General features: G+C 41.1%; 1 protein-coding gene across 1 annotated transcript in view; it reads right to left on the reverse strand.

Moving 5' to 3' along the window:
- Positions 1 to 518: 518 nt before the first annotated feature.
- The window catches only part of LOC310950634 (proprotein convertase subtilisin/kexin type 4-like), a 228,866-nt gene continuing 203,262 nt past the window's right edge, over positions 519 to 26,122 (reverse strand). Inside the window, exons 17-20 of the mRNA XM_083918538.1 lie at positions 18,912 to 19,035; positions 11,465 to 11,634; positions 2,527 to 2,721; positions 519 to 631 (exon numbers count right to left, since the gene is read on the reverse strand). Coding sequence (XP_083774664.1) covers positions 2,560 to 2,721; positions 11,465 to 11,634; positions 18,912 to 19,035 — 456 coding nt within the window. The 3' untranslated portion in view covers positions 519 to 631; positions 2,527 to 2,559. The remainder of the gene's footprint in view (positions 632 to 2,526; positions 2,722 to 11,464; positions 11,635 to 18,911; positions 19,036 to 26,122) is intronic.

A 26,122-nucleotide genomic window follows, 5' to 3' on the forward strand; every position in this document is an offset into this window, starting at 1 on the left:
CCCACGCCTTTCATCCTTACTGTAATTGTTGTGTGCATCAAAGAGAGGGGGAGATTGACAGGCTGTATGGGAGGATTAATACAGTGGGTGAGTGAGTACATACTGGGTCAGGAGGGAGGAACAAGAGAGGAGAGAGGAGAGAGAGCAAGATATGGGGTGAGAAGGAGGAGAATGGGAGGAAAGTAGGAGAGGACAAAAAGTGGGGAGAGAGTTAACGAGAGGGAGAGCATTAATTGTGTGCATTGTGCCGGGGCTCTTTTGCTGAGTGTGGCTGTCGAGGTGCGGGCGCTAACCCCTCCAGCAGCCTGCCGTGATCTGAGCCGGCTCTCAGACTGCTGTATTCCAATGCAATTAGGCCACTCAAAGGCCTGCTTAAAGCTGCACCCTCTCTCACACACACACACACAAACACACACACACACACACACACACACACACACACACACACACACACACACACACACACACACACACACACACACACACACACACACACACACACACACACACACACACACACACACACACACACACACACACATACAGATAGCAACAGCCCCTGTGGGTCCCCTCCATTGTAGCGGGGAGGTGTATTCTGTCCCTCTTTGAGGCCCTGGATGAAGAGACCACCCTGGGGAGCAGAAAAAAGGGAGGATTACCTCTATTTCTGTCCCTTTCCCTCTGTCTTTCTCTCTTTCCGTCTCTTTCCCTCTCTTTGGGTTTAGGAGTTCACCTCTAAATCAGCTCAGGCGCAGAGCTGAGCTCCGGTTAGCTGCTCCAAAGAGACACAACTTGGGAGTTTTTACAGGAGGAAACAGAGGAAGAAGAAGAGCAATGAGGCATTTCTGTGATAGATGTCATTGTGAGACTGCTTTAGCAATATCACTACCCTCTTCCTCTTTCATTATGCATACAGTCATATATTTCAACAAGTGGCGTGGGCCGTGTAGCTCAATAGCACGTCCCCATTGGCGCCGGTGCTAGCGCCTCAGTCAGTCCCCTCTGTGTGCTGTATTAAGAGAAAGAGTTCTCTTGGCTGGGTTTCAGCGTCTCTCATTCCCCAGAAAGCATTTAAAGCAGATTACCAACCCAACGCTACACCTCCCCAATAAGAGAAGAGAGAGAAAAAAACCTGGCACATTAACACCTGCAATACTACTCAATGGCATCAACAGATTAACGAGGTAATCCACACAATGAGGTCTTTGATTCGTGTGGTTTGGCAGGCAGTAACGCCAGGCATAATGCGCACTGTTATTTCAGACCGTCCCAGCACGAGGAAACCTGGCAGAAGCCGTTCCTTTTTTTGTCTTTCCGTCGGATGAGCTTTTGAAGAATTTTAACTTGTGCATCTGGTGTTTTCGCCTGTTTCCTTGTCAGAGAAATAACCCGCTGGCTGCTCCTGTGGCACATGTGAAGGGAGAAGGGGAGAAATCAGAGGCTTTCTGAAGGCTGTTTAAAAAGCAGGACCGAGGAGCTCTCCCTCTTTCCCCCCATTTTTCTGCATAAGCACGTGCGTATAGGATGTGTGTGTGTGTGTGTGTGTGTGTGTGTGAGATAGATCTCGGTCCCATTGCTCATGTGCGGCTCGATTAGCCCCACGTGCCTCGTTCGTCAGACGTGGAGGCAGAGCAGATGGCAGGAGACGCACCATGTTACCATGCTGCGGCACTATGTAACGCTGCTCTAATTGAAACATCAATACTGTCCTGTCAATACACTACTGTCTGCTCCTTTACAAAACACCATTACCTACAGTACAGAGCTGCACTTGACTGGGGAAAGCTGACATCTTTATTTCATACTGAGATGCACCGGTAAAAAAAAGTTTTGGCTAAAATGGCAACAAAGCAACTTTTTCCAACCCTGTCTGTAACAGTTTCTGGTGTTTTCAATATCATCATTTCAATTAAGCACTTGAGTGGATTTCTGTTTGTGTACACTGTTGTGGTGGTAAAGGAAGCATGCAGAAAAAAGAGAGAATTTCCTCAGCATATCCGCCGTGGCACATTTTTAATGAATTGATAAAATGTTGAGGGACTTCACATGGCTGTGATCAGTAATTCGACGTTATCGGAAATTCAGTGGAGAACAGAGAGAAATTAGGCGGCTAGAAATTAATTTGCTATTTGTCCAAGTCAATGAGGAGTGACACAGCCCCTTTAATGAATGGGTAATCCATTTTTTATTGCACTGAGCTGAATTCACCCTTCAATGAAGTGGAAAAAGACAAACACATCTTTCACTAACCTTCGCGACATCCGAAAAGCAAAGGGGGGAAGACGAGTGCAGAGACCTGCTCCCGAGAGTTTGTTTTGGGGGAAAGATTTATATGTTTGTGCCTTTCTGTGGAGTGATTGAGTTTTAAAGCCAAGCTTGGAATCCACTATAAATAAACTGTGTCGACAATGAGGCCAAACAGTCAAAGCACTGTACATGGAATTGATTCATGATCAATTGTCTTGCTGCACTGTGGAAAACCACTTTATTTAACCGTGGTTTATATTTGTTTCTCCAGTTCCCCACCTGCTGCCCTGGGCCTTCCTCCTGCTTTTCTGCTCACAGCTCCTCCTCGTCCTGGATCTGAAGAGACTGACTGTTGACCACATCCTGCAGAATATGCGATGGCAAGGACCTCTTCTCTCTGTCCGCATTGTCCCTGGTGGTCTTGGTCTCATGAAGGTCCTTAATAGTTTGTGATCTCGTGGAGGATTTCTGTAACTGTCGGATATAGTATTAACAATCTGAAACTCAAAGTAAGTTATCACACAAGAGAAAGAAAGACAGCAAATCCTTACATCCGAGAGGCTGGAACTAGGGATTGGTTGTCATTTTTGCATGAAAAAAAACAGCAAAAATAATTCTGTCTGTTTCGGCCAAATGTCAGGTAAGAAAACACACATTTAAAAAAATGGGCGGATGGTTTCATTGTACCTTATGTACCTACTTTTGTTACATTTTGTCCAATCATTTAGGTGTTTTTTGTGACCATGTCTGACAGGGGTTGTTGGGAGGGATAGTGGGATTTAGTTTCAATTCAATAAAACAAATGTGTAAAAAAAATGGGCGGAAACACAGTTCTTCTGAATGGGACCCTGACTGCAATATCTGGACTTGTGGTGCTGCAGCGCACCGGTGACCTCATACTGGACATCAGGGGCTTGGTGAGGGACTGCTTATCTAAAACTAAGTCTCTGGGAATCTTCAACATCTGGATGATGGAACAGATATTTGGTGATAAATAATTGGTAGGAGAGTAAAGAGCCACGGATCTCCTTTTGCTTCTGAGGATGAAACCCAGGATTAAAAAAGATCATTTCAGGAGTCATTGCAGTAATTCAGTTAAAGATATATTCAAGTATTTTTTTAAATTAAGTTTGCTGATACATAAGATAAAACAATTGAGAAGAATGCTCAAAATCCATGCAGCAGAGGCTGTGATATGCTAACTTTTAGTCCATAGTACGGGACAAGCTCCAGAAACTCTAGGTCATTTCCCACAGTGCAACCAATAGAATCTTTTCACCCGCTCCTTTCGAATTTCATGCCCCCAATTTGAAAAGTAGACTTTTTGTTTCAAAATGGCCACCCTCAGACCTCGAGACATCAGCAGGGGTTGTTTTCCCAGACTCGACAAATTTCTTCCAGAGTGATAAAAGACATTATACGACATGATGTGTCCTAAAAGCTGTGAAGTGGCCCTTTGATCTAACTCTGAAAGACCATGATTTATTTATAGATATTGTGCTACATTATTCCACCCCTTATGGATGTCATGAGTGAAAAGAATGACAAAAGACAAAACAGCGGAAATCTGATCCAACCCTGTTTTCTAAAGGAAAAAGACGAGGACAAACGGCTGAATTTGAAATCAATCGAAACCTGGTTGTGTCCACGGGAGTGACGTTTCAGACTCTGGTTGTGATTTGATGTTGGCTCAAGCTTTCAGCGAGTGTTGACGTCTCAGAGTTGTGAGGAATCCCAGTTTACGGCGGGGCTTTGGTGATACAGTATTTACAAGGCACAGGGAAGTGGGAGCGCTGCAACAGACGGCACTGTACACGGCGCTTTCAATTATTTTTCACAGCATTCATGAAAATAGAAGCACAGCAGGGAGGACAGTATGAACAGCAGAACTATAAAAAGACATGGAGCGCAAAGAGAACTCCCAAGCTCAAGTAAATGGCATCATATGCTGTTGTTGGTGAAGAGCTGAGAGTCGTCTGTGTCTCCAAAATAGGAGAAATAGAAATAGTGTGGTGGAGTGTAGACACGGCGAGCAGTGATGCGGTGATTGATTTCGACCGTATGAGTCATGTACAGGTCAGCCTTTCTCCGCAGGAGGAGAACACTTTGCTCATTTCATCAAGTACGCAGTGCATTTATTAACCATTGAAATGATGATCAGAACTACAAACAAGAATTACTGCCTTGTGGGATGTATCCAGGGTTCTAAATGAACTGCTCTGATCACCAGCCAACTTTAGAAAGTTACCAGCCAATCAGAATTTCCACTAGCCACATTTTTTCAAGCCAAAAGTTCAGATTAAACTAAATGACTGAAGAGGAGGGAGTTAGCCAACGTTGGTAAATCGTAGATATAGATATCCATCTATCTATCTATCTATCTATCTATCTATCTATCTATCTATCTATCTATCTATCTATCTATCTATCTATCTATCTATCTATCTATCTATCTATATATCTATCTATCTATCTATCTATCTATCTATCTATCTATCTTTCTTATTTGTCTCTATCTCTCCATCTATCTTGATACAATACATACAAGTTTCCTTGTTCCCATCCCCTGCCTCTCTCCTCTTTAAGTTTAGTTTAGTCATTTAATTTTATCTGAATTTTTGACTTTTCTTTACTAACGTTAGCTAACTCCCTCCTCTTTAGTCATTTAGTTTAACCTGAACTTTTGACTTTACTAACGTTAGCTAACTCCCTCCTCTTTAGTCATTTAGTTTAATCTGAACTTTTGACTTTACTAACATTAGCTAACTCCCTCCTCTTTAGTCATTTAGTGTAATCTGAATTTTTGGCTTTACTTTACTAACATAAATTAACTCCCTCCTCTTGAGTCATTTAGTTTAATCTAAACTTTTGACTTTACTTTACTAACGTTAGCTAACTCCCTCCTCTTTAGTCATTTAGTTTAATCTGAACTTTTGACTTTACTAACGTTAGCTAACTCCCTCCTCTTTAGTCATTTAGTGTAATCTGAATTTTTGGCTTTACTTTACTAACATAAATTAACTCCCTCCTCTTTAGTCATTTAGTTTAATCTGAACTTTTGACTTTACTAACATTAGCTAACTCCCTCCTCTTTAGTCATTTAGTTTAATCTGAACTTTTGACTTTACTAACGTTAGCTAACTCCCTCCTCTTTAGTCATTTAGTGTAATCTGAATTTTTGGCTTTACTTTACTAACATAAATTAACTCCCTCCTCTTGAGTCATTTAGTTTAATCTAAACTTTTGACTTTACTTTACTAACGTTAGCTAACTCCCTCCTCTTTAGTCATTTAGTTTAATCTGAACTTTTGACTTTACTAACGTTAGCTAACTCCCTCCTCTTTAGTCATTTAGTGTAATCTGAATTTTTGGCTTTACTTTACTAACATAAATTAACTCCCTCCTCTTTAGTCATTTAGTTTAATCTGAACGTTTGACTTTACTAACATTAGCTAACTCCCTCCTCTTTAGTCATTTAGTTTAATCTGAACTTTTGACTTTACTAACGTTAGCTAACTCCCTCCTCTTTAGTCATTTAGTTTTATCTGAACTTTTGACTTTACTTTACCAACGTTAGCTAACTCCCTCCTCTTTAGTCATTTAGTTTAATCTAAACTTTTGACTTTACTTTACTAACGTTAGCTAACTCCCTCCTCTTTAGTCATTTAGTTTAATCTGAACTTTTGACTTTACTAACATTAGCTAACTCCCTCCTCTTTAGTCATTTAGTTTAATCTGAACTTTTGACTTTACTAACATTAGCTAACTCCCTCCTCTTTAGTCATTTAGTTTAATCTGAACTTTTGACTTTACTAACGTTAGCTAACTCCCTCCTCTTTAGTCATTTAGTTTAATCTGAACTTTTGGCTTTACTTTACTAACGTTAGCTAACTCCCTCCTGTTTAGTCATTTAGTTTAATCTGAACTTTTGACTTTACTTTACTAAGGTTAGCTAACTCCCTCCTCTTTAGTCATTTAGTTTAATCTGAATTTTTGACTTTACTTTACTAACGTTAGCTAAGTCCCTCCTCTTTAGTCATTTAGTTTAATCTGAATTTTTGACTTTACTTTACCAACGTTAGCTAACTCCCTCCTCTTTAGTCATTTAGTTTAATCTGAACTTTTGACTTTACTAACGTTAGCTAACTCCCTCCTCTTTAGTCATTTAGTTTAATCTGAACATTTGACTTTACTTTACTAACATTAGCTAACTCCCTCCTCTTTAGTCATTTAGTTTAATCTGAACTTTTGACTTTACTTTACTAACATTAGCTAACTCCCTCCTCTTTAGTCATTTAGTTTAATCTGAATTTTTGACTTTACTTTATTAACATTAGCTAACTCCCTCCTCTTTAATCATTTAGTTTAATCTGAATTTTTGACTTTACTAACGTTAACTAACTCCCTCCTCTTTAGTCATTTAGTTTAATCTGAACTTTTGACTTTACTTTACTAACGTTAGCTAACTCCCTCCTCTTTAGTCATTTAGTTTAATCTGAATTTTTGACTGTACTTTATTAACATTAGCTAACTCCCTCCTCTTTAGTCATTTAGTTTAATCTGAACTTTTGACTTTACTAACGTTAGCTAACTCCCTCCTCTTTAGTTATTTAGTTTAATCTGAGCTTTTGACTTTACTTTACTAAGGTTAGCTAACTCCCTCCTCTTTAGTCATTTAGTGTAATCTGAATTTTTTACTTTACTTTACTAACGTTAGCTAACTCCCTCCTCTTTAGTCATTTAGTTTAATCTGAACTTTTGACTTTACTAACGTTAGCTAACTCCCTCCTCTTTAGTCATTTAGTTTAATCTGAACTTTTGGCTTTACTTTACTAACGTTAGCTAACTCCCTCCTCTTTAGTCATTTAGTGTAATCTGAATTTTTGACTTTACTTTACTAACATAAATTAACTCCTTCCTCTTTAGTCATTTAGTTTAATCTGAACTTTTGACTTTATTAACGTTAGCTAACTCACTCCTCTTTAGTCATTTAGTGTAATCTGAATTTTTGGCTTTACTTTACTAACATAAATTAACTCCCTCCTCTTTAGTCATTTAGTTTAATCTGAACTTTTGACTTTACTTTACTAACATTAGCTAACTCTCTCCTCTTTAGTCATTTAGTTTAATCTGAACTCTTGACTCTACTTCACGAACGTTAGCTAACTCCCTCCTCTTTAGTCATTTAGTTTAATCTGAACTTTTGACTTTACTAACGTAAGCTAACTCCCTCCTCTTTAGTCATATAGTTTATCTGAATTTTTGACTTTACTTTACGAACGTTAGCTAACTCCCTCCTCTTTAGTCATTTAGTTTAATCTGAACTTTTGACTTTACTTTACCAACGTTAGCTAACTCCCTCCTCTTTAGTCATTTAGTTGAATCTGAATTTTTGACTTTACTTTACCAACGTTAGCTAACTCCCTCGTCTTCAGTCATTTAGTTTAATCTGAACTTTTGGCTTTACTAACGTTAGCTAACTCCCTCCTCTTTAGTCATTTAGTTTAATCTGAACTTTCGACTTTACTAACGTTAGCTAACTCCCTCCTCTTTAGTCATTTAGTTTAATCTGAACATTGACTTTACTTTACTAACATTAGCTAACTCCCTCCTCTTTAGTCATTTAGTTTAATCTGAACTTTTGACTTTACTTTACTAACGTTAGCTAACTCCCTCCTCTTTAGTCATTTAGTTTAATCTGAATTTTTGACTTTACTTTATTAACATTAGCTAACTCCCTCCTCTTTAATCATTTAGTTGAATCTGAATTTTTGACTTTACTAACGTTAACTAACTCCCTCCTCTTTAATCATTTAGTTTAATCTGAATTTTTGACTGTACTTTATTAGCATTAGCTAACTCCCTCCTCTTTAGTCATTTAGTTTAATCTGAACTTTTGACTTTACTTTACTAACGTTAGCTAACTCCCTCCTCTTTAGTCATTTAGTTTAATCTGAACTTTTGACTTTACTAACGTTAGCTAACTCCCTCCTCTTTAGTCATTTAGTTTAATCTGAACTGTTAGCTTTACATTACTAACGTTAGCTAACTCCCTCCTCTTTAGTCATTTAGTGTAATCTGAACTTTTGACTTTACTTTACTAACATAAGTTAACTCCTTCCTCTTTAGTCATTTAGTTTAATCTGAACTTTTGACTTTATTAACGTTAGCTAACTCACTCCTCTTTAGTCATTTAGTGTAATCTGAATTTTTTGGCTTTACTTTACTAACATAAATTAACTCCCTCCTCTTTAGTCATTTAGTTTAATCTGAACTTTTGACTTTACTTTACTAACATTAGCTAACTCTCTCCTCTTTAGTCATTTAGTTTAATCTGAACTTTTGACTCTACTTCACGAACGTTAGCTAACTCCCTCCTCTTTAGTCATTTAGTTTAATCTGAACTTTTGACTTTACTAACGTAAGCTAACTCCCTCCTCTTTAGTCATATAGTTTATCTGAATTTTTGACTTTACTTTACCAACGTTAGCTAACTCCCTCCTCTTTAGTCATTTAGTTTAATCTGAACTTTTGACTTTACTTTACCAACGTTAGCTAACTCCCTCCTCTTTAGTCATTTAGTTTAATCTGAATTTTTGACTTTACTTTACCAACGTTAGCTAACTCCCTCGTCTTCAGTCATTTAGTTTAATCTGAACTTTTGGCTTTACTAACGTTAGCTAACTCCCTCCTCTTTAGTCATTTAGTTTAATCTGAACTTTTGACTTTACTAACGTTAGCTAACTCCCTCCTCTTTAGTCATTTAGTTTAATCTGAACTTTTGACTTTACTTTACCAATGTTAGCTAACTCCTTCCTCTTTCAGTCTATTTTCGTGCTTCGGTTCTGTTCGTTCTTCTTCTTCCGTGTGTTTTCTGTTGGACGCTCCATTTGTCTCCGTTGTTTCTCACGCTGGTTTCACTGCAAACTGCGGCAGAGCTAATGGACGTATGAAATGTCATCACGTAGCATTACAGCACAGCGTTCATTGGAAAAGTAGGAAGTACTGCCACAGGGATAAATTACAAAGAACAGAGCGTTGTATCGTCCACGTAATGCCTCATATTCTACATCACCGGCCAAACTGGCTATAAGTTATTATTAACACCTGCCAAAATTAATTTTAACCCGCATTTGGCGGGTTGGCGCTTGTTGATTTACAGCCCTAGATGTATCCCGTTGCCAACCAGTCAAATATTAGTTAACATCCAAACTGTCCATACTATATGTAAGACTTTGAAGAAATGTTATAAAAAGGTTTCAAGATTAGTGTCATCAATTCAGTATCTGACCAAATGTCTCCCCTGCCGTCACAGTGACTTTGACCTTTGGGATATAAATGATCTTCACTTTATTATTATTTTATTCTATTAGTCATAATCAGTGTAGGAATTCTGGAGTTATGGCCAAAAACATAAGGTCACAGTGACCTTGACCTTTTAGCTCCCAAATATAATCGGTTCATCCTTGAGAACAAGTGGACATTTGTGCCAAATTTGAAGACAAGCTCTCCTGGGGCTCCTGAGATATCACATTCACAAGAATGGGAAGAACAACCCGAAAACATAATGCCTACAGTCGAGGCTGTCGTCTGCGCAGAGGCATAAAAACATAAGACTCAAGTGGCAATAAAATCTGAAAAATCCTTCAGATTGGTAGATGTAGAATATATTCAAGCACTGGAAAGCGCACACACCTGCACCATATCCTTTCTGTCCTTTAAGTCATCAACAGAAACAGATGACAACTAGCTTTTCCCAGAGCTGATCTCTCTCTCTCTCTGCTCCCTTAGATGAGAAGCTGTTAGAGAGAGAGAGAGAGAGAGAGAGAGAGAGAGAGAGAGAGAGAGAGAGAGAGAGAGAGAGAGAGAGAGAGAGAGAGAGAGAGAGAGAGAGAGACGGAGGCTCACAGACGGAGATGTTTGTTTCCCAGCCCTTCCACCATCTCTGTGGGACGGCCCTCCCCATCCACACCCCCCACCCACCAATCCCCCGCCCACCCCCCAACCTAGTGGATCAAACAAAGGACATCATTTGTAGGCCAAGTCTTTTTCTGAGCATCTCTCTCTTCAGCTCTGCATACCAATCCAATACAGCCCAAGGAAGAAAAAAAAGCCACGGCGTGGAACGTGTGTGTGTGTGTGTATGTGTGTGTATGTGTGTGTGTGTGTGTGTGTCTGGGCCGGGGGTTGGAAGGTCTGTTTGCCTCTCCGCCAAGCATCGATTTATCCTTTTCTCCAATTTTATTTCTCCTCCTTGCCTCTACGATCCATTCACATCTGCCCCTAGGGGAGGAACTCAGGGTAAAGACGTTGTCAGGCAGCGTCGTTGCCTCCTAAGACCAGACTCAAAACTCATCTACAGGCCCGGGGACCGTGTACCTCTGCAAGGACATGTCAGGCAGCAGCATGCACACAAATAGAGCTACCTGTTGTCCAACGGCACACTTTTGCCTGAGCTGTAATTGGCCTCGCAGTGCAGCTTAAAGGACACAGATAGAAGTCTTCAATGATTGAGAGGATAATGCATTATTAGTCCGAAGGGAATAATATTTGTTTCAGTTCAGACACTGTGCTGAAAGATGATTCAGTAGACCACAAAATGTCCTCTGATTTCTATGGTGGGCTATACTCTGCTCTTGTTCCTGCAGTAACAACTGTTGGTGAAGCCAGAATGATATTTAATAGTTCCTAATAATCAGGCTTAGACTCAAGCAGATATGATCAGAATAACAATGTCTCAAGTACTCATTCAGCTGTCTCTGTCTGGATGATTCTGACATTTGCAGATGTTATTACTCAGACTCAAGGATTTGTATCCTAAAGCCTCGACGGTGACGACAGCATTGAACAGAAATGCTGCATGTGCACAAATCCCACCGTTGTAGCCCTACACACACACACGCGCACACGCACACGCACATGCACGCTCACACACACACACACACACACACACACACACACACACACACACACACACACACACACACACACACACACGCGCGCACACACACTTATGGCAGGGATCTGTAAGCCATTCTTCAGTGTCACAGTGAGCGACGCCTGGCACATCCTTACACCTGGAGTTGATCAATGCAGATATGTCCAGGGGAAATTGAAATCCATAGGAAATTAGGCAGCGCCAGTGATTTATTGGAACAGTAAATCACAGTGTGTGATGTGTGAAACATGTGTGTACGCTCTGTGTACAGTACCGTACCTTGTGTCTTGCTGGGACAGTGATATCAGCAGTCTGTATCTTTCTGTCTCTCTCCATTTGATAGACCCATTGAATCAGTTCCAGAGGTCTGTAACGGTCCCTCCGGTACATCCCCCCTGGAGGGATGGGGTGATGTGACCCCATGGACACAATGCTCTGTAGAGGTCCCTCTGAAGCAAAGAAAGAGAACACATTGAACACATGTTAAAGCAGTCTAAAATAATAGTGGAATTAGGTCTCTAAATACATTTACTCGGATGGAGTAATAACAAAATAAACAAGTCGTTCAGGGTAATTTTTGCTGACTTGCGTACAATATGTCACTTTCTGGCGCTAGGTGTCTCACTTTCAAAACAATAACTGAAGACACGATTTTTGATGATGTTGAGAAGTAATGTTGGAACGACCGTTTCTGATGAAAATCTATCTGATGTGACCCGGGCAGAAATAATGTTCACTGACAAAGTTTTGTTGATGTTACGTTTAGTAATGTTTATTCTTGTCATGCCATTCGAATGAATTAGCCACAGTGTGACCGGTTAGCAAACAACAAGCTAAGGTTAGCCAGCTAGCTGCAATGGGGTCATCCCTATGTTCCCACTTTTCCCCAAAAGGATCCTGATTTAATTCAGCATTTTGTTAGGGTTAGGGGTTACAGTGAGGGCCAGGTTTGGGGGTCATGTTAGGGTCTAAATAGGCCTTTTTGCCAGGGAATTGGGCACTGATTGTTAAAAAAATAACTGCCCGGTGGTACATAGGACCCTTTCTGTGAAAAGTGGGAAACATCGGACCCTTTTCTTAAAAAAGGGTCTGATATTTCCCATACAAAGCAGGGAACATAGGACCCGGGGAACTTGGGTACTATGCTGTATGGATCTGGCGTTGGTTGCTTCCTAACATTTGCCAAAATAATTTGTAATTTGCAAACAATGGGCTGACGTTAGCTGATCAGGGCTTACAGCAAAGAAAATGTGTTCTGGGTAGGGCTGGGCAATATGGCCTATAAATAATATCACAATATTTTTAGACTATATCGCAATACATGATATGTATCTTGATATTTTGAAATCTTCTCTAAAATTAAATGCCCAGTTGAACCCTTAAATGCAGAAATCACACCAGCAGGATGATTCTAGTAGCCCCTGCAACATGTCTGCAGCAAAACATTCTTGTTAATATTCATAAACTTTCATGCAAAAAGGGGGAAATCACAAAATGAGATAGATTTAGATAGAATAATAGATTTATTTAAACCAGATCTCTGCACACACATGCTTTTAACCGCTATTAAATTTGTGAAATGTGTAGTCGAATGGAAGTGCTTACAGGCCTGGGATGAGAATGTTGACAGAGATGGGGAAGAGAGGAGGGCGAAGGGCTAGGCTAAAGCTAACTTCTTATTGGCTATCACTACTGATCCTTTTCCTCGCCAACGAATGGTGTCTGACGAACAAAAGTGGATTATGGACTGCAACCTTATGATTTTCATGGGAACACGGGAACATGGCTAAATGGCGGTGAGTGTGGGGGCGTACCACATTGTACCAATTACGAGATGAATTATGACTGTAAAACATTTGATGTGGAACAAAAACAAATTTGTACAACTTTGGCCATTTAATTATGATGACAGCTTGTACACAGGTTTAACAAACAGGCAGTTTCAACTTTCTAAAAACAGCTGTGGTGACAAAATAAATTCAGCCATTTTACAGGCAGATCATGCCAAGCTCACGTCTTTAATAATCAGACAAATGTGTTTCCAATTGCAGAATTTATTCAGTAACTAAACAGGCTGCTGTGTGATGTAACATTTTTATCATATAAAATGCATTTGCCATTTTTATTCAGCCTTTCTAATTTGCTACACTTGTAGGTGTAAAATATGAATAAATGACTCAACTGACTTTAAGTTTGACCTTTACCTTAAGTTTTTATCCTAAATGAACCCCTTCAAGAGATCCACACCAATTTGTTGTCATGTTTTTTTATCAGTTTTCTATGCTTTTAAGAATGAAAATGTGACACAGACAACAGGAAAACCAAAATGTATATCCAACATTGAGTGCTCGTGTGAATCTCTTAGAGGAGATTGCATTCATGCGTGAATTTTCAAATAAATCCAGGAGGATTTTCTCGAGAATAACACAGAGATAGTGTGTAGTGTTAACCCCATCCCACACACACACATGCACTCCCCAACCCCTCCCCTTGCTGTTTTTTTTTTTTCTTTTTCCAGGTACACTGCTTGTGTTCAAGCTTGTTTTTGTCCTGCTTTAATTGCTTTTTTTTGTTGCAGAGAAGAAGGGAAAGACAACAACAAGGCGGCGAGGGCTGCAGCTAATGGAGAGGCTGTAATTGTGAATGGAGGCATTCATCTGGAGACGTTGTCCTTGAATTGCGCCACACAATGCGCAGCGCCGGGCTGCTCAGATCACCAACCAGTCACCAAACACACACTGATGCACACATGTAGACGCACACACTGAACCCCTTAGATCACTGGTGCTCAGAGGAGGTAATCACACCTCAACAGAGAGTAAGACACCGAGCAGGGGAGGAGAGGAGGAGTGAGGAGCTGGGGAGGAGGAGAGCAGGAATGGGGGGGCGGGGTGGGGTGGGGGGGTGGTGGTTGGGTTGGTGATGGTGAAATTGATGTTTCCTACCATTTGATTTGGGCCATAGAGCCCAGGAGGCAGATCAGATATGGCCACACACACACACACACACACACACACACACACACACACACACACACACACACACACACACACACACACACACACACACACACACACACACACACACACACACACACACACACACACACGCACGCACACACACACACACACATACATGTGAGCAAACACAAATGCATAAATACAAGCATGCAAACACATACACATACATTTTGTATACAGACTTACAAACGTAAGAAAACACACAAAATGCATAGTCTCTTTCTCACACACACACATCACACAAACATACATAGAGACATTAAGCCTGCATACACACGAACACTTTGACAGACCCACACACACACACACACACGCACACACACGCACACACACACACACGCACACGCACAAACACACACACACACACACATTTAAAAACTAAACCTCCTTATGAACATTATGTAAATAACTTGTCGAGCCCTACCCTACCAGCTGAACCCACACACATCCTTCAACCAAACACCATTAAGCCAAAACACACAGAAACACCGCTAAAAAAGACACAACAAAGCCTATGTGACGGTATATAGAAAAAACTCTCATCTCAGCGAGGCGAGATGAGGCACCTGTCAGCGTGGCGGCTCCTGCTACTACAGAGAAACATCAGGAAACAACAACTCAATTAAACACACCGTCCCTGTTCAATTACAGCCACATAATCACAGCAATTCACCTTCACTTGCCGCACAGCCACCAAACAAACACAAACATGGGTAAGCTCGCATACAAAGTCGGAGAGACACGCATCAAACGCACACGGGCTGGAGCTTCATCCTACACATCATGAGTGTAAAGCTCACCGCATGGTTTCTGCTGGCTAACTGGGATAAGAGAGAGAGATGGAGCATCAAGCTGGAATTAGCCGGAAACAATATAAATGGTTGAAAATTTACTGTAGATCTATGAACAATTACATTTGCAAACATGTCCACTACAGGGCCTCTTTTTTTTTTTTTAGCCAAGGACCCCTTACAAAATAGAGAATACACCGGGGACCGCCTCATATACGTCCCTCAGAATAATTTGAGGTGACCTGTAATTACACTTCTCTAGTCTTAATTCTGTGAAAGAACATGAGAAATGTATTAAAAAAGATATAAACCATGATGTATTAAGCATTTGGAGATTATAAGAGTTATGGATGTGTCAGATTAGAATGTAATCTATGAACGATGCTAGAGATTTAAAAATTAAAATAGTATTTGTTGAAACCATGAAGCATTTTGAAAAAAGAAATTCATTTATATTATGATCATTTAGATGAATGAATCTGAAAACCTGGCACCTGGCAGAGTGAGAATCCCTGCACTACAGTAGAAGTGGCATCAGGCATCTCAGTCTCTGTCCTCTGACTGCAGTTGGCTTTACTTAAGGGGAGGCAGAAGTAATTCAATTCAATTCAATTCAATTTTATTTATAGTGTCAAATCATAACCAAAGTTATCTCAGGACACTTTACAGAGTAGGTAAAGACCCAACAATTCCCCCATAGAGTACGGTGGCAACGAAAACCTTCCCTATAACAGGCAGGAACGTCAGACAGACCCAGCTCTGTGGAGGACGGTCATCTGTCTTGACCGGTTGGGGAGGAAGAAAAGGAGAGAGAAAGAGAGAAACACAAAGATAGACAAAAGACAGAGAGACTGACACACTTCCAGAGATACAAGCAGCCAGCCACTTCCATATGTTTTATAAATATCTAAAAACAAATTATATCTGCAAGTAGGCCAACTGTTATTCAGGGTTCCCGGACCTTCTTAATAAATTGCCAATACATAAGAGACCTGTGTATTTTAGCATGTATTATGTCAACTGATAAATGTAATAGAAAAGAATATCATTCTTTTCCAATGATAAAATTTGTTGCATTGTTCCCATTCCTGTTGAGATTTAATTCATCCAGTATTCTGTTTCATTTCATTTCAATTACATAAACACTGAGGTGCCACTATTTTAGGTACAACTATAACTATTACAAATGCAAAATCATACAAATGACCTGGATTAAATCCTCCCTTAATGAAGGGTGCAATGTTCAGTTTTTGTTCAAACTGTTTTGGAGAGGTGATTATTTATTATATTTATTTTGGTGGCTGATTGTGGTGTGTAGCTGTATTATACTGAGAGGTGTTCCTAATATTCTGCCTATTCTCGTGATAATGGAGGTGGACAAAGTCTCTTTAAACAAAAACAACAGAACAAGAACATTATCACCTGCATGAAGGTAGGATTTTACTGTTTTAGACTGCGTTAGTTTTAGCTGCTTGTGCCAAATAAACTTGCAACTGTACTCATTTTTTACTCCAGTGAACTACACAGTGCGGGGGCTTTAACAGAGGTCATTTCTACTCCCACTGGAATACGTACGCGGCCTATAATAATCCCAGAGTTGACTGAAAACAGAACAAAAATAATCAAATAACCCCATCCTTTAGTGCTAAAGTAAAGTAAATGGCATTGTGCACTATATGAACTATTAAAGATATGTGTACATAGTTTTGTACAAACTATTTTATTACTTTTTTTCTCATGGTATGCTTGGCCCATCAGCTCCAATACAGAAAACTGTTCATGTAATATCAAACAAAGATATTTTAAATAATAATGTCCCCCCAAACAGTTATCCAAAGGCCCTGAACAAAGCCAGGTCCATACAGAAAGGATTTTCCCAGGCTGGTATGTAAGAACTTGACTGACCTGCACACATCCCTGACTCCAACCCTATCCAGCATTTGTGGGATAAATTAGAACCCCACCTGAGAACCATCACATCAGTGGTTCCTGCAGCCAGGTCCCAAGGTCTGGTGGAAGGTCCATGGTTATGGAACGTGTTCTACAATCACACACAGCTGTAATGTTCAGGTGACTTACAGCACACACACTTCGACCAAATACTTTTGAACAGGCAGAGTATGTGGCTACATGTGGAGATTGGTCTCTCTAACCCATGACATATGGGCACTACTAACTTATAACAACATACTGCACCCTTTTGTCTTTGTCTTTGTGTTTCTGTTTTGATTTTATCTATTGTTTCATATGTAAAGTCTCATTGTACTAAGTATAATGACTATAAAGAGAATTCTGATTCTATAACGATTAAAAAATAATAATTTAACGCATAATTCACTTTTATTGCCAAGAGTTAGATGAGAAGATCCATACCACATCTGTTTGGAAAACATGAAGCTAGCATATTCAGAATTAAGAGTGGTATCAATCTCCTCAGCAAAAACAACAACCAAAGCAAGTCTTTATATAAATATACATTATATAACCTGAATATATCTAAATATCATTCAAATATATTCTGCACACAGCATAATAGGAGCTGATGTGGAAAGTATAACCTTAAAGTCATGATTGAGGGTAAAGTTCAGAGCTGGCAAACACTACAGAATGATGTCATTGAAGAAAAGATTGAGAAATAGCAACACTGCAAGAACCTTTGAATGAGGTGTGTGTGTGTGTGTGTGTGTGTGTGTGTGTGTGTGTGTGTGTGTGTGTGTGTGTGTGTGTGTGTGTGTGTGTGTGTGTGTGTGTGTGTGTGTGTGTGTGTGTGTGTGTGTGTGTGTGTGTGTGTGTGTGTGTGTGTGTGTGTGTGTGTGTGTGTGTGTGTGTGTGTGGACAGCAGATTGACTAACAGCTTGAACTTGGGTAAGATCCAGGAGCACGGGGAGGGATACATGGATGGATGGAGAGAGAGGGAGAGGAGGAGCAGGGAGAGCCATTGATTTCTCAAAAGAGAGATCAGCATCTTGACAGAAGAGATGAGAGAGCAACAGAGCAAGACACACACACACACACACACACACACACACACACACATACAGAAAGAGAGGGTTCCCACTGTGACCCTCTGGTGAAATTCCATAACCTTTCCAACTCTTTCCAGGATTCCAGAACCGAGCCGGAGTACTTTTGTGCCCTAAAAACATTCTACCTTTCTCCCCTGTTGTCTGTTTTTGTAATAAACTTGGGCTACAAAAATGTCAAATACATTCACCTAACTTGAACAGTCAATTTGTTAGGTCCTTGACTTTCCCTGACTATCTTTCAAAAGTCCATGATATTCCAGGACCTTGTTGACCAGTGGGAACCCCTGTTGACAGAGATCAACAGGAGAGTCTGGTTCAATGTCTCTCTCCCAGCATGCCTCGGTGATTCTAACAACCCTAAAGCCCCCGACAGGGACACGAAGGACGGTGCTGTGGCTTTGTGCCGGTGTGGCTAACGAGGTGCGCGTATGTGTGTGTGTGTGTGTGTGTGTGTGTGTGTGTGTGGAGATCGTGGGCATCAGGGAGCTGACACACACTGGGAGGAGGGGTTGGGATTGGGGAGGGGCAGCCAGGGGTCATGCTGTAATTACACATCACAGTCAATGTGGTCAGTGGCCCGACTGACTCCTTCTGACTGCACCGTCTCAGTGAAAGAAGCAGCGATGGCAGGTGGAAGGCAGGTGGAGGTTTGGAGTGGAGGGTCAGGAAATCTTTAAGCTTTACTTGTGGAAAACTTTTGAACATATGAAATCTCTCTATTGTTAAATCTCTTGTTTATTTTTTCATTTCTGTTTTTTTATTAACATTGATTGTCTTTCGGTGGTTGTTTTTTTTTAGAAGTACACTTGGAGCATGTGTCAAACCTCTACTGTGAACCTGCCTCCATTCTCACCTCGCTTCACACGTGTGCAGAACATCTATCACGTACCGTGTGTGGTCCGGTGTGGGTGGTGGGTGCCATAGAGGATGAGTGTAACACTGAGCAAGGCTCCGGATTCCTTCTCTTCCCTCGGCCTCACACAGCTCCACACTGTGCCTTTGTGGTCAGTCACCTGGAAACAAACACATCAGCATGGGCATCATTTCACCACCAACACCTGATTCATGGGGAACACCTACATGTGTTGACTGAACTCATGAGGAGGAAGTGGGGAAATAACAAAAACGTTAGACGATATCATGACACAAAAAGTTTTTGTGTAACTTCTTAGTCACAGAAGACATAATTAATTAAACTGCCGCCATATTCTTAAGAAACTAAATGTTGAGTTGGGATCTTTTCTATTTGCTGATATCAAACTCATGCATAAATGAGCGAATCAGCAGGCTCCTCAGAAACACAGTTATGTGGTGGAACCTCTCAGAGTTTCTGGCTCAGTAGTGGGTGCATTTATAAGGAATTGAAGAGTGTCCTTCTGTAAATCCTCATTTGGGCAGATGTCGTACTCTGTCCAGGGGATCAACACGAACTCCTAATGAACTCAAGCTGTGACTGTTTTTAAAAAGAGACCCCTCATTCAGCCATGAATGATTGTTGCTTGTCATTAAGTTTTACGACCTTTTTTATTGAATCACTGTTTGTGTTTTGTGCTCCTTTTTTGCATTTTCACCTTATTTGGCAAAGGACAGTGAAGAAACGTCGGCGACAAAGGTCCAAGGCCGGAATCAAACCTAAGACGTCACAGTTATAAGGCAAACAATGCACCACTCAGCTACCAAGGCACTTAAAAAATTAGTTCTGTGTGTTTTTATAATGGCCCACATGGGGACAGACATTGTAAACTGACTTCAGTCATAAATACTGTGCTGTGCAAGTGAGGCGCCCCAGATGCTGCCTCATCTGTATCTCACAGTGACACGTTACATGGGATAATACTGAACTGATGCTCATTTTTATTCCTGCCTCTCAAGGCTGATATCATGTAGTTTGACCCTGGTATTAGGTCATTGCAGAGGTGTGCACTGGAGTCATTCACTTTGGCCTGAGATAGGCTTGAATCATGAATCTGATGACTTTACACTAGACTAGAAAAGACAGACTTGTTATTCAAGTAGCTTTTTTCTCTTTGACTTGGCACTTTGAATGATATCCTCCCCATGCCCAAAGTTTGCCAGTGAAGTCAGATTTTCACAACTAGTAATTGAAAATTTAAACATTCAAGTACGGTGGTGGGTGGGGCCCTTCTGTGTGGAGTTTGCATGTTCTCCCCGTGTCTGTGTGAATGAATGAAGTACAGCAGAGTTACAGTTGTCTGAATCTCATTGTTACACCTTAATTTATATCATATCAACATTTTAAGTTGATCACTTAAACTGTAATTCAGGTTCAAAATAATCCCATGGTCTTTTCGGCACTTACATACATCAAATAAGCCATTGAGACAGTTTTTTTTCCATGTCTGAACTATTAACGGAGAAATCCGGGAGAGTTGCTAACAGTTGCTAACAGCCGGACGTGGCTAACACAGATTAGCTTGGGGCAGTATGTGAATGCATTAAAATGTCTTTTTTAACCACTAATATGGCTCAAAACACCACCAAACCTCTGCAGCAGCATGAGAAGAGTCCCTACACAGAAAACAAAGCAGCAACAACGTAGTTAGTGAACCCAGAGTTTATTAAAAGAGTGTTTTAAAGACTTACCAACTGGCCCCTGTACCAGCTCCTCTCATAGTAAAGTCCATTCAAGTGGATTACCAAAGTCAATCCAAAAGGAAGGAGCCCATTGCTGCTTTGTTTTCTGTGTAGGGGCTCTTCTCATGCTGCTGCAGAGGTTTGCTGTTATTCTGAGCAGTATTAGTGGTTTGAATGCCTTCACCGTAATGCCCCGAGCTAATCAGTGTTAGCCATATTCAGCTGTTAGCGACTCTACCGGATTTCTCTGTTAATAGTTCTTAAATGAAAATAACTGTCTCAATGGCTTATTTTATGTTTCTAAGTGCTGAAAAAGACCATGGGAGAATTTTGCAATGGAATTACACTGTAAGCACTTCTGAATCACCTCCAGTATTCAGATCAAATCACTTGTGGGTGTGAAATTAGGTACATTTGATATCTTCCGCTGCTCGTCCTAATTTTAGGATTAAAAACCAAAATGTCACCCTCACTTTGGCGTCATGTCGTACCCCTGCTCCTTTAGTCTGGAGCAGGTCAAAGACTGACTTCTCTCTGTATAAACTCCCTACATCTGCCAGAGCAGCTGCATGTGTGTGTGTGTATTCTATATTTGAGTGTGTGAGAGTGTATGTGTGAGTGCTCCCAGCAGACCAGAGGCCAGGCATGGCAGCCCCCGGCCGAGCACTGCATTGATTTGTTGTTGGTAAACAAACAGCTGGATGCTACAGGTGGATCGATACGCCTCGCATGCTTGCCCGCCTCCCAGCATGCCTTTCTACTGGGTCGACATGGCGCACCGCGGAGCTGCAACCCCACTGTCGCTTAGAAACCTCTTGAGTCAAATATTTGGAGTTGCCTGATTGTTTTTAATTGAGCTGAAGTAATTTCTTTGACATAAATTTACTCTCCTGACCAGGAAATCCATGAATAGTTTTAGATGCCATAACTTTACAAACATTCTAACTCTATGTAGCTATAAAATATCACTGTTTGTAACATGTATATATGTACTATGGGCATGATAAAAATGAGGTTTAACTACAGTGGAAGGAAAGTGTGAGAGCTACAGGCAGAGACAAAACCAGAACAAAAAGGACAGAGAAATTAAACTAACTTTTAGACAAAAGAGAGACAAAGAAAATGAAAGGATTAGCAGAAGCAGAGGAACAGAGGCTAGAGGGGAAGGGTTTCAAAGCCAGAGAGAGAAACTACAGACAGAGAAAAAAAGAGAGGTGGGGGGATTAGTGATGGGCGAGAGATGGCAGGATATCGAAACGGGTGAGTGTCAGAGAGAGGAAAGTGAGACCCAGGGATAGAGGATGAGCCCGAGAAGAGAAAAGAGTTCAGATAGAGACACAGAGGCAGGCAAACAGAGAGGAAAAAAGACTGGACAATGACACAGGTAGCCAATAAAAGAAGGCCACTGACAAAGACGATTATAAAGCAGAAGAAGAGTCCTTTTTTTTTAAAGATTTTAAATAAGGAAACCTGACTTTGTACCTGTATGGGGCTGAAGCTTTGAGATGAAATTCTGATGTTGGAGACAAAAGCTAAGCTAAGCTCATTTGAATCTCCAAAATGTCTCTCATACGTCGAAAGGTTCAGAAAAACAAAGGATGCTCTGCTCTGTATTGATTTAGCCTTGAATGGGGAGGCTGCCCTGTGCCACCACAGTGCTCTACTGCTGGACACTGAGCAGCTGGGAATGCAGTACACTACAATGAGCCTGCAACTTTACATTAAAGAGTTAGGCAACATCAAAGCATTGCTTTGTTTTCCACTCATTTCAACACATTTTGCATATCCAATAGTGAGTTACCTAATGTATGCCATAGATCACAGGTAGGTGCAATCACCCTAAAGCACGGGGCACGGTACGGATGGACAGTGTCAGTGCGCCCTAAGTGACGATCTGGGCCGGCAGACCCATCGCTGTCAGCAGAGTCACTAACATGGCTGCTTATTTACATCTAGGGAGGGAATGTCTCCACAAACACGGATATTGGAATTCTCTGCAAAAAAGGTAAGCAGAAGTGTTTTCACATGATCCATCACCATTGTTTTAAAGCACTCTTTGATAGATAGGAACTTAAAATACAATTAAATAGATGAAAAACTTACAACTTACAACTTTAAATGTGGTACTTGGTGACAATGCTGTGTAAAATGTGAAACAGGAAGTTGCTAGAAAAGCGCACAGAAAGCGCACAGAACTCAGTTTACTGTCAGGGAATAAACAGAGGCTTCCAGCAACCTGTGTGTGTTGGCTGTGCTGGAGCGGGAGTCAGATGGGAGGGGAGGAGGAGTCTTGCTGTGTCTACATATGTAAAGCAACAGGGAAGCAGCAGTGTGTCAGACTGAGGCTCTGGCCCAACCTGGGCTCCTCGCTGATCCCCCCCAACACATCAATCATCCAAAACAGGGCCATCATGGCAACACTACACGCTGGGAGACACGCGCTCCGGCACACACACTCTGCAGCATGCTTAAACACAAACAACTGAACAAACACACAGAATGCACTCACATGGACGCAAAATTACACAAACGAACATTCTATAACACACACAGAGACAAACACAGTGCAGCAACACACTGAAAAAGCGTGCACACAGAGTCACACTCTCTCTGCCCCCCAGTCTCACACAAAGCACACAGACAAACAGAAATAGGTATCCTGTGCCCACAGGGTGCCCTCGCCCCCGACCATCTGTGACGGGTGCCAACACACAGTGGGTGATATTTACATGGAGACCCCCCCCCACACACACACACACACACACACACACACACACACGCACACACACACACACACGTAAACAAGAAAGAAATACCCACAAAGGGCCACTTGGATCGCTTGATCTCCCAAAACTCATTAAATATGCAGATATATGTAAATATATGCACCTCTAGAAATCCACCTTGGGCCAGAGAAAGTGAGAATGCGTGTGTGTGTGTGTGTGTGTGTGTGTGGCTGAAAGTACACATTAGTGGGAATATGCATGTGAGTTTGTTTCCACTGTAGCAAGTACAGAGGCTTTGACTGTGTGCGTTTGTGTCGTTACTGTATATGCTGTTAAAGTGTGGAGATGTTTTACCACTGTTGAGTGCTACCTTTCCTGCAGTTGGCACAGATTAAAAATGAACTAGTTTACGTTCATAATTCACAATTGTGAATTTGAAAGTTCACAGTCCCAATACATTACTAGTTCACGTTAATTTCTCCAGTTTTTTTTAATTAGTTGCTCCAAGCTCTTCTTCTTCAATCGAATCCTCCTACACAGCCACCAATCATTATCATTACTGTATACTACTAAAGATCACAGACACAGATTACATTACAAGACAATACAAACAAATGTGAGTCTATGTTTTACTGCTTAAAAAATGTGTTATATAATGCAAAAAATGAAAAAAAAGATGCAATTGAATCTGCATCTTCTAACGCACAGTGCTGCACGCTAGTTCTGCAGGTGAGAAACTGTATTCGCAAAGGGCTGTCTAATGGCAAGGTACAGTGGTGAAAATATAAAATGTTATAAGGGGGTTTTCACACTTGGTCCCTCTAAGCCCTCCAAACAAACTCAGAGTGATTAGTCAGCATTTTTTTGCGAATACGTGAACACTTCCAAATAAGTCAGACCCCCCCTGAAGCGAACCAAACCCAGACTTCTTTGGAAATGGTCGGGTTTTGTTCCGATTCGAGTACGTGTTGCGGCCCATTTAACCTATTGATTGTGAACACAAAGCACTCCAGGTTCACTTTACCCTTTGCCGTTGTATTTCAGCTGATATTGGATATTCTTCACATTAATAAAATAGCTACGTAGTTTACACACAAGTAAAGGCTGTTGCCAGACTGTTCATTTTCTGTACACTGTGAATCCATAACATTGGAGTGTAACATGTCAGTGCAGCCCATCTACTGTAGCACAGCTGTCACTGTCACCGGTTAATTGGCCCGGAGCGGTGGAAAATAACAACAGTAGTATTCAGTGGTGGAAGACCTACTCAGAAAGAAGACTCAGTCCTCTTTCATATGAAGTGACAATCTGAATGCAGTCCCTTTTCTTTTGTTCCACTCTAGCATGCACTTTAGCATACACACCTGATTTTCTTATGGGAGCCTTTTTGAGGTGGCTAAAATACATTTAGCTGCTCCCCCCGACAACAGCAGCTTCTGTTTCAGTACTCCTGTCTTCTTGTCCAAACTGCCATCATCTACTGAAGGTAACACACTTTAAGTCTCAATTACTTTGTTACTGACTTGACTGTTTGTTTTGTATACTAGATTGTTCTTTGTATATACTGTTTTAACGTACTGGATTGTGTATGATGACTGAGTAAAAAAGTGACTCCACTAGACGAGGCATTGGGGATGATGATGGTAAACATATTTTCTGTCAGTCAGGGCCTGCAACTGTCTGTTTGTGTGTGTTTGTGTGTGTGTGTGTGTGTGTGTGAGTGTGTGAGTGTGTGAGTGTGTGTGAGTGTGTGTATGTGTGTAGCCACAGTGCTGCAGGCTAAATAGTGCCATTATATTCCTACAGCAGCACTAGTCACAGTCAGCTTGAGTCTCAAAGTCCTCTGGGAATCAGAGATATCTCTGCTCAACGACCGCTGCCACCCTTCTACACACACACACACACACACACAGACACACAGACACACAGACACACACACACACACACACACACACACACACACACACACACACACACACACACACACACACACACACACACGCACACACACACACACACACACACACACACAGGCTAAACTATCCCACTAACCATAAATATGGTGTCCTAATGGTTTAACTGTCATATTCAATGTTTCATATTTTACCAATAGAATGTTACCTTTTAACACTGCATGAGGACAGAAATGCTTCAAAGAAAGAAGATGAGAGGCAGACGTGTGAAAGAGAGAGCGGTGGGAAAAAGTAGAGTGTAAGGGAAATGACAGAGAGAGAGAGAGAGAGAGAGAGAGAGAGAGAGAGATATTGAAGGAAGATCAAGTACACAGCGTCAAAATAACATCTGATCTACCGTTCATCTGCTTATGAATTATCCTAAATATATCCTAGATATTGCTGATTATATACAGTATATTATTGATTTTAAATTCTATAGTTAATAATGTCGGTTTGAATCCACAATGCACATTGCTGGAACAAGCATATTCCATATGGTGCAATACTGCCTGCAATATTGTCTCTGACAGTACAAGCCCCGAGTTGAGCTAAGGCCCCACAGATGGTAGTAGAGCGAGCACAGATAGAGCAGATATGTGAAGAGAGAGAGAGAGAGAGAGAGTGTGTATTTACAGCCCGCGGTCTCATCTCCTTCACAGCACTGGAAGGTCAGCCGAGCCTCGAGCCATAACACTCACTCCCTTTTGACTTCAGTCCCGCTTTTATTCCAGCAGCACCACAGTGCTCTTTGACAATAGTCATCATGACGAATCAATATAGACTCTCCACAGACCCCCCTCCTCCTCACCAACTCCTCTGCTGTC

Source organism: Echiichthys vipera, assembly GCF_963691815.1.
Source record: "Echiichthys vipera genome assembly, chromosome: 8".
Lineage (NCBI taxonomy): Eukaryota > Metazoa > Chordata > Actinopteri > Perciformes > Trachinidae > Echiichthys > Echiichthys vipera.